Source organism: Montipora capricornis, chromosome 1 (assembly GCF_036669925.1).
Source record: "Montipora capricornis isolate CH-2021 chromosome 1, ASM3666992v2, whole genome shotgun sequence".
NCBI lineage: Eukaryota > Metazoa > Cnidaria > Anthozoa > Scleractinia > Acroporidae > Montipora > Montipora capricornis.
In genome coordinates, this window is record NC_090883.1 from 47,187,156 (window position 1) to 47,202,404 (window position 15,249).

Consider the following 15,249-nt stretch of genomic DNA (forward strand, 5'->3'; position numbering starts at 1 on the left):
ACAACAGTTTGAATTTACACTTCCTTATTTTTCCCAGAAATTAGAAACTCAGTTTCAATACCTTTTTCGGGGATAGAAGCACGACCTTAACTTAAATTGTAGTGGCTTAGTGCTGTTTCTCCAGCAATTATTATGTCGGAACCGTTACGACTTTATCACGACTTCACTGTAGTTAAAAAGAGGATATATTTTTTTCTATACTTGGAATCCGACAATATACTTCTTCACTTATGCACCGTAGCTGATTGTTTCTGGAAGAAACAACTTGTATGATCCTTGGCTCGGCTTTAATTTTCAGCTTTTTGAGAAACAAAATATTCAGGTGTTATGAAACATTATTTCTCAAGATAAATAGAACCGCTAAGTGTTTGACGCTGTTTTCAACGCTTCGTGTTCCATTTAAAAAAAAAAAAAACGATTAAAGTAATTATTTTGAAGAGAAAAAAATGTTCTGAGCCGTTATTGGGCACACCTTTGAATAACGAGTAATTTGAGGTTTTGGGGGTCAATTTGTGCACAAATTACTCATGAGTGTGTCGGCGATTCCAGCAATCAAAGATTGTTTTACGGGCCTATTGTGTCTTCGGAGCGATATCAAGTTTTCCCGCGCGATCTTCTGAAACGGCTGTTTCTATAAAGGATTAATCATAAAAGCCCTTAGAGCTCAATTAAACAACATGTGTTAATGATCCTACAGTGACCAGAGAAGGGACGGATAGATTTTACGTACATAAACGATTCATCTAGTAGCGCCAATAATGCGAAAAAATTACAATCTCTTTTCAACACTTGGATGCGCGCTTAGTTTGAGTTGCAAAAGGCATTGAAAAAAAAAAAAAACAACAAAACAAGGAATCTGTCCAGTTACGTCGTCTCACTAGACTCATTGAGCCTTATGAACAATGGGAAATTATACAGCGATGATAAAGACGAACTGACAACCGCAGCTGTCTTTGTTGTGCGTTGAAAGCTATTTAGTAGTAAAAATACAATGCAATTAGAGACTTATTATCATGTCAGCCAATTAGATTTGCATATAGCCATTCTTGCACGACTTCTCTTTTTTGCAAACACACATATTAAGCAGGCCACGCGTGGTCACCGCGTTTGTTGTTTGACGCGGCGTAGCCACTCAGGTGAATGTTTGTGTCTCAAATCGAGGTCCTCCTCATTGCCACATCTGCAAGCGCAAAGCTGTTATAATTGACTCGATCTTCGAATCGTGCAACCAAATGAATCTTAGCTACCAATCCGAGTACTTTGATCCTCCAGCTCCGTGCAAGTCGGCCTTCATGGAGTTGCCTTCAACGCCAGGAACGCACAGTTATCCTAGCTACAATTCAGTTCCTTCAAATTACAATCCATACACCGCGGCGATGCGGTACTATCATCACTCCTCGACAAGCCAAGATTACTCCCTCGCATGCAACGCCAGAAATTCCTTTCCAATGCCACCAGTTTTGAATCATCATCCGCTCTCGCATCATCCATATTTATCGCCATCTTTGCAGGCTTTTGGAGCTCCGCACGATTCGCCTCATGACGGTAGGTTTACTGTTAAATGTTCCCTCTTCCCGGTCATGAATAATATAGCTTATTTCCCCAAAACGAGTTTCGGAAATTGTCTTAACAGTGCGCTAATTCTCATAGCGTCGACGTAGTTTAGAAAAATTACCGGATTTAGTAGGCTAGCTTAAACGGCCAGAAACACCTTCAAAGTGCAAAAGTGCGTTGCCAAATGGCTTCAAAATTGGTCCCAAATGAAGTGTTAAAACATGCACTTCACGGCCTTTTGTGCCATAAGTTAAAAGAAGAAATGACACTACTTAGATATTACTTAGCCACTTACTTTACTACGTTTCTCTTTATAAATATTAACCTTCTTTAATGCCTTTTTATCACAGATTTGAAAGGGTCTTGTGACGAGCCGAGGCTGAACGGAAAAGGAAAAAAGATACGAAAGCCGCGAACAATCTATTCAAGCTTTCAGCTTCGGGAACTGACTAAGCGTTTTCAGAAGACTCAGTACCTAGCGCTTCCTGAACGCGCAGAGTTAGCCGCGCTTCTTGGCTTGACACAGACCCAGGTCAAAATTTGGTTTCAAAATAGGAGATCAAAGTTTAAGAAGAACGTGAAAGCAAACGAAGATAGCAACTCATGCGAGGACGCCATCAAGGGAGAAAGCTCATCGGGACCGTCAAATGAATCTACGAATGGAGCGTGGGAATCTTCCGAGTCCACCTCGACAGCAAGCCATGATCCAGAGACGCCTAGCTTTCCATCCTTGGGAAACAACAAGCCTGCTATTTCCACACCGCAGTGGTGCAGGATTCCAAGTCATGGAATCAAATCTCCATTCATCACAGAACGATGTCAAAGAATGTAGCCGAATTTCAAGAATGACTTTGAAAGACGACATATGCTGGTATGAAGCAAAAAATGATGTAAAAGGAAAGTTTGGCAGTTAGGGCAATTCGTGTTGTGTTTGGAACAATTTGTCACCCAGCAGGCCTTCTCTAGAAGTAAAAAGATATAAAAAAAAAGTTGTCCTCTCCTCGCCTGAACTACAAAATCGTTTAATTTGAATAGATTTGGAGCTGTAAATATAATTTATTTGTACCATGACAAAGTTACAACCTATGAAAAGCATTAAAACCAGTACCGAGAGGATAAATATTTTGTAGATGAAGTGCCCACATGTAGCAGGAGGGACGAAAGAGCCTTCGACTTTAAAAAAGTAGTTGGTCAAACTCAAAATTATAAATTGTGTATGTAAGACTAAGAGAACTAAAAAGGAAAGAGTTCTGCCGAAAAGCTTATGCCTTTAAGAGATCAGTAAGCCATAATTATTTTTAACATTATCCTCATCTACTGTCTGTACTCAAAGTGATCTTTGTAGACATTGATAATTGCATTCGCCTCTCGCACTGCCTCGTGGAAAAAAAATAAACGTGTGTGGTTCACAAATTACCGTGTTTGTGATCAACGACGCAAAGGAGAAAAAAGTTCTGATCTATTATTTAATAGAGTATCAATGACTTTTAGTGATTCCAAACGAAGTGTTAAATAAGTCTCCGAATAAAGAAGTCATTAGAAGTCACAAGAAGCTTGATATGCTGCATGATGTAGCACTTTCTTTTCCCCCCGAAATTTCATAGGATCTACTCGGTTCGCGAATAGTCAACATGGTCTCATAGAAAAGCACGCGCCATCTGTGCATAGCAAACTTCTATGTCATTCGCAATTGCTTTCGCAGTGAATTAAAAGAGATATTTTTATTGTTCTATCCCTCGAGTGTTTTACAAACAGATCAACATTGCAGTCATTTGGCTTTATTGTTCCGACTTCTTGGTCCGGAGATGATGACTATTTCATGACATAATTGAAAAAATGTGACATCGATACATAGACGTCCAGGCACTCGAAAATGTCTAAAAATGCCGCAAGACTAATATCTACCTGGGCGCGGACATCAAACAACATGTGCCATGACTAGAAAATGTCAAGGGCATCCTGTGGGATACTGCGCATATTAGGCGAAGCTGACTATTATGAAAAACTAACATATTCTCAATACCAGCTAAATATCTATTGTGTATGATTTATTGTTTGTTGTGTTGAATATATGTCTTGCATCTAAGAGAATGGCTGCGAACAAAGACCAGCCCATTATCCTCTAATACGATGAGGGATATCACTGGAGTGTAACCGTAGCGCTTTATCAACGAAATTTATAATGGCCATAAATTTGAAACTGACATCACATGTAAATAAATAAGTAAGTAAACAAGAAAATAAACAGAAAGACTGGAACTTGTGACACCTGTTTTGGGAAGAAGCACAAGACCAGCTAATGTTAATTTTAAGATATGATATTGCCTCTGTTTTTCTTCTTAACCAGCGACTCATTTTAATCTCCCTTGAGAAATAAATATCGGACCAAGGTAAAGTTCAAAATGGGTGACCAAAAAAGAAGATCTTTCGAGCAACAAGGAATGATGAAGAGTGAATGTTTTGAGATCAACAATACTATCGTTGAATTGTCACCCAAACGGATACGATAGTTGTAACGGTCGGTCAGTTTGCATATTAATAACCCCCGAAAATTTATCGATATTTTCGAGTAATCAGCGGGCATTGGTCGAGTCCTAAACACTAAATACCCGAAACAAGCAAACTGAAAACCCCCCGAAATAAGAGCTCAGTAAAAGCTACCCATCAAACACAAAAGGGCAGGTGAACTTTAAATTTGCACGTCTAAAGAAAATACACAGCAGGCGGTCGCCAGTATGAAATCTTCTTCTGTGGTTTTAGAAAGAGGATAAACAAATTAAATATGGGCAGCGTGCAAAATGACAGTCTTCAGTTCTGTGTCGATATAGTTGTTCTCCTGTTTGTCTTTTCCACAAGAACAACTCCCACGTAACAACCAACTTGTTCCAACCAATACTTACGTTCTTTTTAACTGAACTCGATCCTGAACGTTCATCAAGACACACCGGTCTGGTATCTGTTTTCTCGTTCACTGGGCAACGGCAAATTTTCAACTGCCGGAGCCTAAGCTATTTCCTTGTGAATTTAATTAACAAAAAAGTGAGTGATAGCGGATATTCATGGTCTTTATAAATGAATTATGATTGCAGACTGAAATGCTGGCTAAGTATATAATCATTTTCATATTTTTCTCTTTTACTTCATTTTTTAAAATTCCCCTCTCTTTCTGTTACATGTATAACTTTATTCTTAGTAAATTAAAGAAAGTAACGTTCTAGAATTGGTGGTCTTTACAACGAAAGATAATTGTAGCAGCAAAATATAGTCGCTATCATTTAAGATTTTTTTTTTTTGGGGTGGCAGGTTAAAAGTGGCATTGACATAAAGATTCAATTCAGTTTTTCGATATACTTTTCTTAAATTTTTGTTGAACGCGAATGTAAAATGTTGTTGAGTTAATCAGCCTGTTCATTTTCTTAAAAGCGGAATATCTCGGTCCTCGAGAAAGACTGCATATATAGGGTCAGTTTGAAGGGGCTTCCTGAATCAACGAAGACGCCACAACAACACTAGAGAAGGATCCCTGAGACATTACCAGTCCAAGCTTCGGACTGTAAATGTTAAAAAATGATCAAAGGACGGACAACTTCAGGTGTAAAAAATAAAACTTCACTAAAAACGTTTCTCTGCTATTAAAAACGGTTAACTTAAACGTCCCCGAAAATTCGGAAGCAAAGAAAATAAGACGAAGATATGGCATTGTAGTCTTGACAAATACTTGTTTCACGAGAAGTGTGTAAATGGCAGAAAATTGCCCTTATATCCACAAAGAAGTATCGAGATAAATGCTGCTAATAGCTTCTCCCTCTTTGTATAAGAGGATATTATATTGGTTTGTGTCTGACGAAGAACAATATTTGTCTAATATTGTCATTTCCTAGTTACCTGCATACCTTGAAAGGTGTAAATTGAAGTATAAATTAAAAATCTCCCAATTCTAGCATTGTTTTCATGAAGGATGCAGTGCAGCGGCTAATACAATCTATGAATTTGCAAACCCCTTTTCCGGTAATTTTGAGTATTAGCTTTTATATATTTTGAAGCACGAGCTCTCACATATACAGTGAAACTCAGAGCACTCAAAAAAAAAAAAAACCCACAGACAAACTCAACGCCACAAGCACCTGCAAAAATACTTCACTTGTTTATCTTGCAAAGCTTTGTTACCGTAAGTATTGATTTCACATTTTCACGCCTAAGCAACCTTAAGAATTTCTTTTTAACCTAGCTCCTTACATACATAGTAACAAAACAGAGTATTTGTTGCACTTGATGATAAGACAGAGTGAAAACGGTGATTTGGATGGCATAAAGGAGTTCGTGTAGGACTACAAGAGGCAAGTATTTCCCTCAGGTGTTTCATATATGCTAATATATCACATGTATATTGTGTTTTGTTCTGATTTCGACTTAATGGACTAATTGCCACTAAATGGCTTCCAGGCGCAATCTTCGGATACAATTATTCTCTAGAAACATACAGTGTAGATAATGTTGATATCCTTTAATGGCTTAAAAGTGGCAGGAAGCGATTGATTTGACAGTTTATTAACCAAAAGTGTTATTAGAAATTAATTTACGACGATAGTTTAAATTGTTCAAAAATGATTTCAAGGATAATTTTCACACTTAAATGTCGCTCAAGATTTGGGTGGAGTTGACGACCGCTTGATGAAGTCTCAGTTTTTGTTTAAACTCGTATGCACCGACACAAACACACGTTATTTAAAGCGCTGTGCACAGAGAAAGTGGATCTTTTCATCGCACTTTCACAGTTGTCAATTGTATTCATTCACTTATGCACCCGAACTCACCAATAACATTCCAAAATTGACTCCATTCAGTGAATCTCTTCAGAGATTGTCAAGTTACAGCAGGAGTTACAGGGTCATAGATAATAAGCTTTCCAAACAATACATTCTAATGGAGGGCTACGAAATGTATTTACAAAACAAAAGCCTGAAGTCATTAACACAAACGCAAAAGTTTGTTTTGTGCAAGAGATTTGTATCTCATCCTTTGTCTAAATAGATTTCTAGACTCCATTGTATCAGCAAACATAATGCTCTTAGGCAAATAAAAGTGCATTAATGAATTTACCTCCACAAAAGCAACATGGCTTCATCGCATTTATGTATTGATCTCACCAAGAACAAATCATTCATTTGTTTTGTTTGTCGCGATTTTGTTTTAGTGCACATGGAAAATTCAGAAGTGAATTTGTTCGCCTTCGAATGGGCCGTAGCTTCCGACGACCGGCTAAGCCCACGCACAACATAATTGCAGCTATTTTGCGCCGAATTCATCTTAGCTTGTTGGGCGAAGCCTGATTTAAAAAGAAAAGCGCGTGCTCTCAACTTAATTACAGGGTAATGGTAAGCAGCAACTAAACTATTGAGATAATTGTTGAGTTTTCGGATCTCTCGCTGCGCTAATGTGGTTCTGAATTGTTTGGCTCTTTACCTCAGTTATTATCCGGCACATTAGACTTAATAGGCCTGCTACGAGGTTGTTTAGTTGGTTAGGAATGGGAGCCTAAAAGCGCGCGCAATCACTTAAGAAATTCCGCAAAAAATAGAGACCTGATGTTTGGTGTCCGATATTTGCTCACCGCAGCTTGAACATTCAAGTTTGCTTCATTTGCATTGAAAGTAAGTGCTTTAATTTGTGTTGTGGAGTGTGATCCGTTTTGTTGAAAGTGTTTGACAAAATTTGTAATTCAATTTATATTAATAAGTTTATATCGAAACAGAGCTTCTGTCAATAAAAGCTGTGTTTGACAAGAAGGTGACATTGGCTCACGGAACAATATTTGCTTAACAAACATCACAGACAAAGGTCTTTGTCAACATTAAAATTGAATATTCAAGTCTCTCAGTAGAAAGGAAGAAGACAAGAGGTGTAACTGTCGGAAAGAGAGGTCCAAATTCAATTAACGCGATGAATAGTGGTTACTAATCGAATACTTTATTTACTCTTAAAACTCTGAAATTCTAGGTTCACAATTAAAAGTCTGAAGGAAAGTTTGCGCAGGAATGACTTACGACTGAACATCGAGTTCACAAGTTAATGCTGTTTATACTTATTTCGTCGGCAGGTGCCCCAAGGTTTTCAAGTATAAAGCAGGGTTTGCACGTTTCAACTTGAAAAGCATCTACTAGACGTTATTGTATGATAATGCGGGCCAATTGTCAACTTTTCAAGTTATTAATATTATTTTTTGGGCGAGTGCCTTTGGCACTCAGAAAACCACACAGATATAATCGAAATTAAATTAATGTCAAATAACGTTAACAGCTCTTACCGTCATTACATTGCATCAGAATTCTATCAGTTATCTAACCAGGGGAAAGCTATTTCATCTTTCCATTATTTTTAATCGTTCACACCTGACTAAATTTAAACCGGCTACTGTGTTAATAGCTATACTGCGGCTGTGTGGTGTCTGATGACCTCATTTGAGGTTTTGAATATGCAGCTATGAGATTTCCACTTTTTAAAGCTCAATCATGTAAACCCTTAGCCGAAGCCAAGCAAAACGGCGTTCAAAGTATTTTCATTTTGGTTAATTTTTATGCATATGCGTTGTTCACTATAAACATCGTCTTGAAGGCAGGAGTTGAAAACAAAGACACTTTTCTCACTTCCGATCGGTAACTGACGATTTTTTAAACCGCGGTTTGAATATTGTTAGACGTAGTGTTATAAACAACCTGCACTAAATATACAGCGAAACATTAAATCTTTACGTTCGTTTACATATTCCTACGTTTGGCCAAAAGAGAGAAATATCAATAAGTTGGGCGGGAAATGTTTACAGGAGGTCTAAGAAATCTGATGTTTAAAAATCGAACATAATGATCAACAAATTGAACCACTGCGTTCAAAGTTTCTGGAGGAAATTATCAGTCTTTGAATCTTTGAAAACTGAGCAAAAATAGTTAAAAGGTGCCGGTATACACGTATTGTCTAATATACCAATTGTATGCACCATCTTCTTCTCATTCTAAATAAATAAGTAAATAAATAAATAAATAAACTTTACTGGCTATACTCAATTGCTGGTAAATTCAGTAGTTAACATTTCAAAATTCTGTCGACTTTCTGGGAGAATAGTCTTAAGAGCGTAAAGGAACTTCCCATGTTAAATATGGGGTATCTTTTCTTTACCTTTACCTAAAATCATGAAGGGTGTATACATTTTCAAGATTTTATTTTTTTGAATGTCAGTTAGGGGTATTGAAATCGAAGTTTTGCTGATAGGGTCTACTGAAACTGAGACAAAAACGAGTTTCAATTTATGGAAGAAAACCCTGTAAGATTCGGATCCTTCTCTTAGGCAACTTACCAATTTAACGGTGTATTAATCTATTAAAGAAAATCGAGAGAGAGAGTGACACCTTTTGCGCAATTAACCTTTTTCGGTACATTTTTTCTCGTGCGATGGAACAGTTGATGCAATTCAATTGGCAGACTTTATATCAATATAATCACAATGCACTCACCGGGCAGCTGGGCGAATATTTAGCATGGAAGGAATTTTATATTCACTTAATCAATATCTGCACTGCTCGAGGGTATGGCCATTCGTAGACAATGGGACAAGCCTGATGTTTATACAGCAGCACATCCACGCTATAGTTGATAGTTTTATGTGACAGAGCCAATATTCTGTTTTTCTCGTCACATAAAATCGTCTAAAATTTTCTTAACCTTGAAGACTTGGTGACTTTAAACCCACAAACAGCAAATATTTAATATTGGTTCATGGATGTTAGAAGAAGGACTGAAGCAAGGAGACCCAGTAAAAGAGTTCGTTTTTTTTTTTTGCGCTGGTTCTGAAAAAGGTAATTCTAAGAGAACTTATTTGACACCAACTAAAACGTTTCAATGAAAAAATGCACCTCGCTAGATCTTGTCTGCGTCATCACATTCCAACAATGACAGCAGACCATGGAGGTTGCCAAGGTAAACTAGTTTCTGCCATTATGTAGTTGCCTCAAGGGTATTGCTAAGATCCGAAAGTAAGTGATGCATCCTATATCGGGTTTTTTCTTGAAGTCTTGTGTATTCACTTTCAACAGCAAAAACAAGAGCAGCAGTAAAAGGCAAAACGCTGGAGAGAGTGATTTCTTCGACGTACTACCTATAAACCGCGGCGCACATGTATTCAAGAACTATCACATACCAGAAACTATTGAGCCAACGATTGGCCAGCTTTTCCAGCGGTATTACGCATGACATTATTAAGGAGCTAAATAAGCACTCGACCTTTAAGGACCACAAACGGCAACCGAAAGTGAGCATTTCGCACGCCAGGACAGTAGCCTCTGTCAGATTTTCAAGCTACCTTTAATGGACGATGCCTACTAATTCAAAGGTATTTTTGGACGGTTTACCCTTAACAAGTGTTATTGAAATCCAAAAAGAAAATTGGAGGTAACCATGCATTTTTCGAATATAATTAATCAACAAAATTTGTAAAAGGCTTTAAAATACAAAGCAATGTATGGCTTATTGAAGCTTAATTATCTCTGAGAAATTGGTGTTTACCCCAGTTAGTTGTTTTGGATACCAAGAGCACTTGCTGAGTTTTGCTTTCTCCGCATAGTTTTAAACCGCGCAAAAAAATCCCTGTATTAATAAGCACCACCCATAGGAAATCCGAGTATCTCGAAATGCGCAGAACGTATGCGCAATAACAATAGTAGGCACCGTCCTTAATAGAGGTAAGATACTTAGCAATAGATGCTGTATTGTCAACAGAAGTTAAAAGGGAAAACATGTTCAGCTTAAGGATATCAATTATCAATCTCGCCTCGTTGCTGTCTCTGCTGATGGTAAGGTTGAACAGAAAGAGAGAGGGAAGCGTTATGGAAGACAAAAACGAAAGTTGTACTAGTGGTTGTTTTAAAGCATTGAGCTCAATATCAAAGACGTTGACTGGACACTCAGCGGCAGATTGGCACCCTAGATAGAAATAGAACACTTAAAAGGGCCTGTCGTGTCATAATTTAAAAGAATCATGGGGACCTCTTGGAGCTAGAATGCATGTTGGCTCAAAAGTAAGCTTTCGCAGAACCCAGAAATGACTCTCCCAAAAGATTGTTTTTGCCTCCAACAATTGCCTACCATCCTGTCAACACTTGCTGAAAGAAATATGAAACACAGATAATGTCTTGGGAATTGGCAATAATTCACGATTCTCTGCCAACAGAGGCCTCTAGTTTTTGCGTTCACGGGCTGACGAGTGCGGAAAAAGAGACCTGTGACATGGGTGGAAACTAACTTTGATCCAAACGCCTGAAACGCCATCCACAACCTTCGACGACATTCTTCAAAACGCATGCCTCATGATGTATTTTTGTTGATTGTGACTTGAGCCCATTGTGTCTCGCGCATTCCTTTACCGTAATTCCGCTGTTGGTAAGTGAACTAGCACAACATGTTAAGTATCCGGTGAGGATTCGGTCGCTAAGTAACCTCCGCGCATCCTCAACAGTTTCGAGCTATCTTTCGTCAGCCCAGAGAACGCAAAAGGAAGAGACTTTTGCTAGCAAGGAATTATCACGAGGGGGGCACCTTGTGAACTCACAACCTAAGGGAGGAGGTAACCTATAAATATCTTAATGAAAAGCGGCAGGGAGGGGAGGGGAGAGATACAAATACTTATTTACACACAATCTCACCACTGTCGATTGATCCCCAAGAATAACACTAAGAAGCACGAATTCTAGAAACAAAATGATGAAAGAGTCCTCTAACGTGTTGAAACTACGCAATGGGTATTAACAACATGTTATCTGTAATCAAGCTGGACTGCAACTTCGTTCCCAGGGCTTTCCCAGCTATCCCTTGGCGGAAATGACCTGAGAACAAGCTTAGGCAGAAAGAGGTTAAATACAAATGTAGACATAACATGTTGTTAATGCTTTGTTTCAACACAATACCTGTTGTCCAATTTGCAGCAGGAATTGTATGCTGGCAATTTATAAGCCACCGCTGGAGAATTCCATTTAATTTAACGTCCGACGACATGCATATAAGAAGGAAGTTATGCGCTTGTGTGCCAAGTGGCTACTGGTCGAGGAAATAATAAAGTTTCAGCAGGGAACGGTGAATTACAATTATATTGCAATTGCATTTGTTTTCATTGTTGTTTTTAATGACCGATAATCATAGGCTTATACTTACAAAAAGGCTAGTACATATAGTCAAGGTGTAACGGTCTTTGAAAACCAGTGGTGGAGTCTTGAATTTACATGTAGGTAGATCTGTCGGTGGAAGCTACGAGAAAATATCGAAATTCCTCTATCATGGCTTCTCTCATTGTTCTATGACGTAAGACTCAAAGTCTTGCGCATGCCTGATTTATACGTAAACTTTAGGCTTAGCTATTGAAGTCCCGAGATTTCCGTTTCATCAATTCTACATAAAACCTAGTTGTATATAAGCTAATTTGAAGCAAATTTAAAAAAACCGTGATAGAAAGGTCGTGAACCGTCAAGTTCGATCAAGAGAAAATGAGGGGACAGAGAGGGAGGCTCACGGTCCAGCCCTTGGGATATGTCATGTCCACGAAAGTTATTTTTAAACGAGCGGAAGTCTTCCGAGACGTCCGCATGCAGGCCAAACTCGGTCCGATGTTTGAATGAAAATAAATATTCATCAGCATTCCACGTGCACCACCATTTTTTTTTTCACTAAGAACCTGAGAGCGAGGCAAGACTGCATGCAGACGTCTCGGAAGACAGACTTCCGCTAGAACAACGACTTCCGCTCGTCTAAAAATAACTTTCGTGGACATAACATATCCCGGCCAACGCCCTGAGCCTCCCTCTCTGTCCCCTCATTTTCTCTTGGTTCGATAAAATCCGATGTTTCACTTCCCCAACCTCTCTCCTTGGTTACCCTAGGCAACTGGTTGTTGCCTGGAGCCAATGAAAACCTGATTTAACACCTTTATCTGAGAGTATATATTAGGGCATCATAGTAATAATAATAATAATAATAATAATAATAATAATAATAATAATAATAATAATAATAATAAGAAGAAGAAGAAGAAGAAGAAGAAGAAGAAGAAGAAGAAGAAGAAAAAAACACTGTCAGGTGAAAAAGTGCTGTCGCTTGATTTATCATCTCAGTAACTAACCTTAACACACTGTGAGGATATCCGGAGAACAGATTCACCTCGAGTTCGTTCGGGTATCATTATTTGATGTATTTTCTTTGCCTTTGGCGAAATAAAAGACTTAGAAAGAAGTGATTTAGCCTCTAGTAAATGCAAAAGTTCTTTTGACAAGTCGCTGTCTGAGATATAATTCAACTCTCTAAGAGCTCTTACATGTATCATTGGGTCGGTAATGTTTAAGTCTCCCTAATTACGCTCCTAGGTTGCTTTCCCAGTTGTAATCATGACAGTTGAATAGCTTCGGCGCTATGTCCCTTAAGATTAAGCTTTTTGCTCCTCAAATCAGGCGTGTTTTTGGCTAAAGCGACTTAATCAGCGATTACCTTTTAAATTATCTGCGTGACTCATTTGTGATCCATACGTTTTATTCAAAACCCACCTGCTCAGGTGCTTTTTGTTATGGAAAACAAATTAATCTCTATTCCAGTCAGTGGATCTTTGCTCAAAGACATTCGAAGACACAGTAAGATCCCGATAAAAATTGATCTTGAGATATAAGCACTTTCGATTGCAGTGCTTAATTTTAATTTCCTGATAAACTGATATACTTACTTTCTTTTACTAACTAAACTATGACTTGTCGTTTTACATTTGTCCTTCAGCCGTCTCCTTATTTGATACAACAGTTTAAATGAACAGGCGCAGATTTGAACACGACTCATTAGAAAAAAAGGATTCTTAAGTTCCGCGAAGGGAATATGTAAGGCAATGGTTTTAAGTATGCAAGAAATATATGTAAGGCACTGGTCTAAAGTTTGCAAGAAGAATACGTAAGGCACTGGCCCAGTTTGAAAAGGAGGCACTCGCCTGAGTTTGCTCATTTGGTGTTAGCTCATTGCTTGTTGAGTAAGCCGCTCGAGGGTTGTGGTTTTATATCTTGTAACTTTATTTTATTCACATTGTTGATTATTTCTCAGGTTCTCGAAAGCTCTTTGTCCTGAGTGAGTTTACCCACAGCGATGAAACCCTACACAAAGGACCTTGTTCAGCAACTTGTGAAATCTAAAGCTACTTCCACTTCCTCCCGGGTTATGAAGAGTGTGCGTCTTTTGGTATCAAGCCAAGCCTCCTAAGTACTGCAGTTGTTCTAGCCTAGTTGTCTAATTTGCTCGCTGATTCGACTGATGAATCGTACAGTTGTAGTCCAGTTTCAGCGCACGCTGCGACAAAGGGCTTTTATACGTTTTCACCTGACTGTCTAATCGATCCTCTAGCTATAGTGTATGTAGAAATTTCAGTGCTGGAATCCGCCAACAGATCTAAACCGCCAATTGTAAAGAGAACAGTCCGGTTTCGCCTGATATGATATAATAAGTAACAGAAGTATGGTAATTTCACATCCAGTCTTAAAGGCCTAAGGTTAGCCTGTTTATGCTCACTAGGTTATGCAGGTTTCTTTTATTGCGATATGAGCTTGGTAATATTTGTAATATTTTGTGTTGCCATTTGGACCTGCTTCCTGATTTTTTTTAAGTGTTTGTTCGTTGTGCTAAGAATGATGCCTATAGGAATGGGAATTTCGCCTACATAAAGCGTTTGTACAATGCTTCTTGTCCTGTAGCCTTGTTAGGAAGGTATATTATGATTCATGTGAGGGTATTGATCTTAATAGCAATTTGGCTCTTTTGAGAAAAGTGACGTTTCTCAAGTCTAGGAATGGTTATAAGTTTTCTAGGGAGAGGTTCCTTTATTCTAGATGTCGCGAATTGTTTTAAGATTGCTCAAGAGATTTAGGTTACGGTACAACGCGAAAAAGAATTCGGTTTTCACTATTTAAAGTCGAGAGGGGCATCTGTTGCAGTTTAGAACAAGTAGAATTTGCCAGAAAGATTATTGAAGTTGCGAGGACATTGGAAATCCACGTTGCAAAAGTTGTGTATGTATTGGAAGACATAACAGACGTTTGTCTGTTTCCTCATTACAAGGATTTTTATTAATTTGTGTTTGTAGTTAGTATGAAGTATCTTCTTGTCTACGATGTCCATCTTATTGTAAGCAATAAATGTCAGTTGTTGGATTGCCTGAGCACCCAACCCATTACGAAGTTGGTTTTTTGTGAATTTTACATCAATCAGGGAGAAAATATTTTATGTTCGTTTGGGCGTAGCGACTTATAACATAACTTCTCTTATTGCCAAGCTCCTTTCAATAGACCCTTGTCCAAAATGGCAACCAAAACTTCAAATAAGTTAAAATTAAAAGTTAATACCGGAAATAGATAGAGCACCTTTACTATAGTAACCCTGCAAAGTTTCGGCATATCAGGTGTAATATCAGATATGTAAATGTAAGTTGAAAAATGAAAAATTTACAGACGTTTGTATGATTGGGGGTATGGCGTATACCCCCAGTCATATGGACAAACGTCTGAAATTCGTCAAATTTCAACTTACAATTTCTCAGCTGATATAACACCTGATAGGCTGAAACTTTGCAGGGTTACCAAAATAAATGTGCTCTTTCTATTAATATTTCCGAAAACTATTTCTGGTATCAGTTTT

General features: G+C 38.2%; 1 protein-coding gene and 1 long non-coding RNA gene across 4 annotated transcripts; both read left to right on the forward strand.

Annotated features, from left to right (window-relative positions):
• Positions 1-944: 944 nt before the first annotated feature.
• Positions 945-3,866, forward strand: LOC138046502 (homeobox protein Dlx1a-like). The gene is made up of 2 exons (XM_068893129.1): positions 945-1,545; positions 1,905-3,866. The coding sequence occupies exons 1-2, from the start codon at positions 1,233-1,235 to the stop codon at positions 2,384-2,386; spliced, it is 795 nt and encodes a 264-aa protein (XP_068749230.1). The 5' UTR covers positions 945-1,232; the 3' UTR covers positions 2,387-3,866.
• Positions 3,867-5,573: 1,707 nt separating this feature from the next.
• Positions 5,574-14,782, forward strand: LOC138046519 (uncharacterized). 3 transcript variants are annotated; one of them, XR_011131731.1, is made up of 4 exons: positions 5,574-5,722; positions 5,799-5,891; positions 9,639-9,934; positions 13,666-14,782. It is a non-coding gene; the product is annotated as an uncharacterized lncRNA (long non-coding RNA). The 3 variants fall into 3 exon arrangements; XR_011131733.1 differs by lacking the exons at positions 5,574-5,722; positions 5,799-5,891 and adding an exon at positions 5,962-7,205; XR_011131734.1 differs by lacking the exons at positions 5,574-5,722; positions 5,799-5,891 and adding an exon at positions 7,222-9,401.
• Positions 14,783-15,249: the final 467 nt, after the last annotated feature.

Coding starts and splice junctions, on each gene's coding strand:
- LOC138046502 (XM_068893129.1), top strand. CDS start 1,233: ATGAATCTTAGCTACCAATCCGAGTACTTTGATCCTCCAGCTCCGTGC. Junction 1,546..1,904: donor GCACGATTCGCCTCATGACG/GTAGGTTTACTG, acceptor TTTTTATCACAG/ATTTGAAAGGGTCTTGTGAC.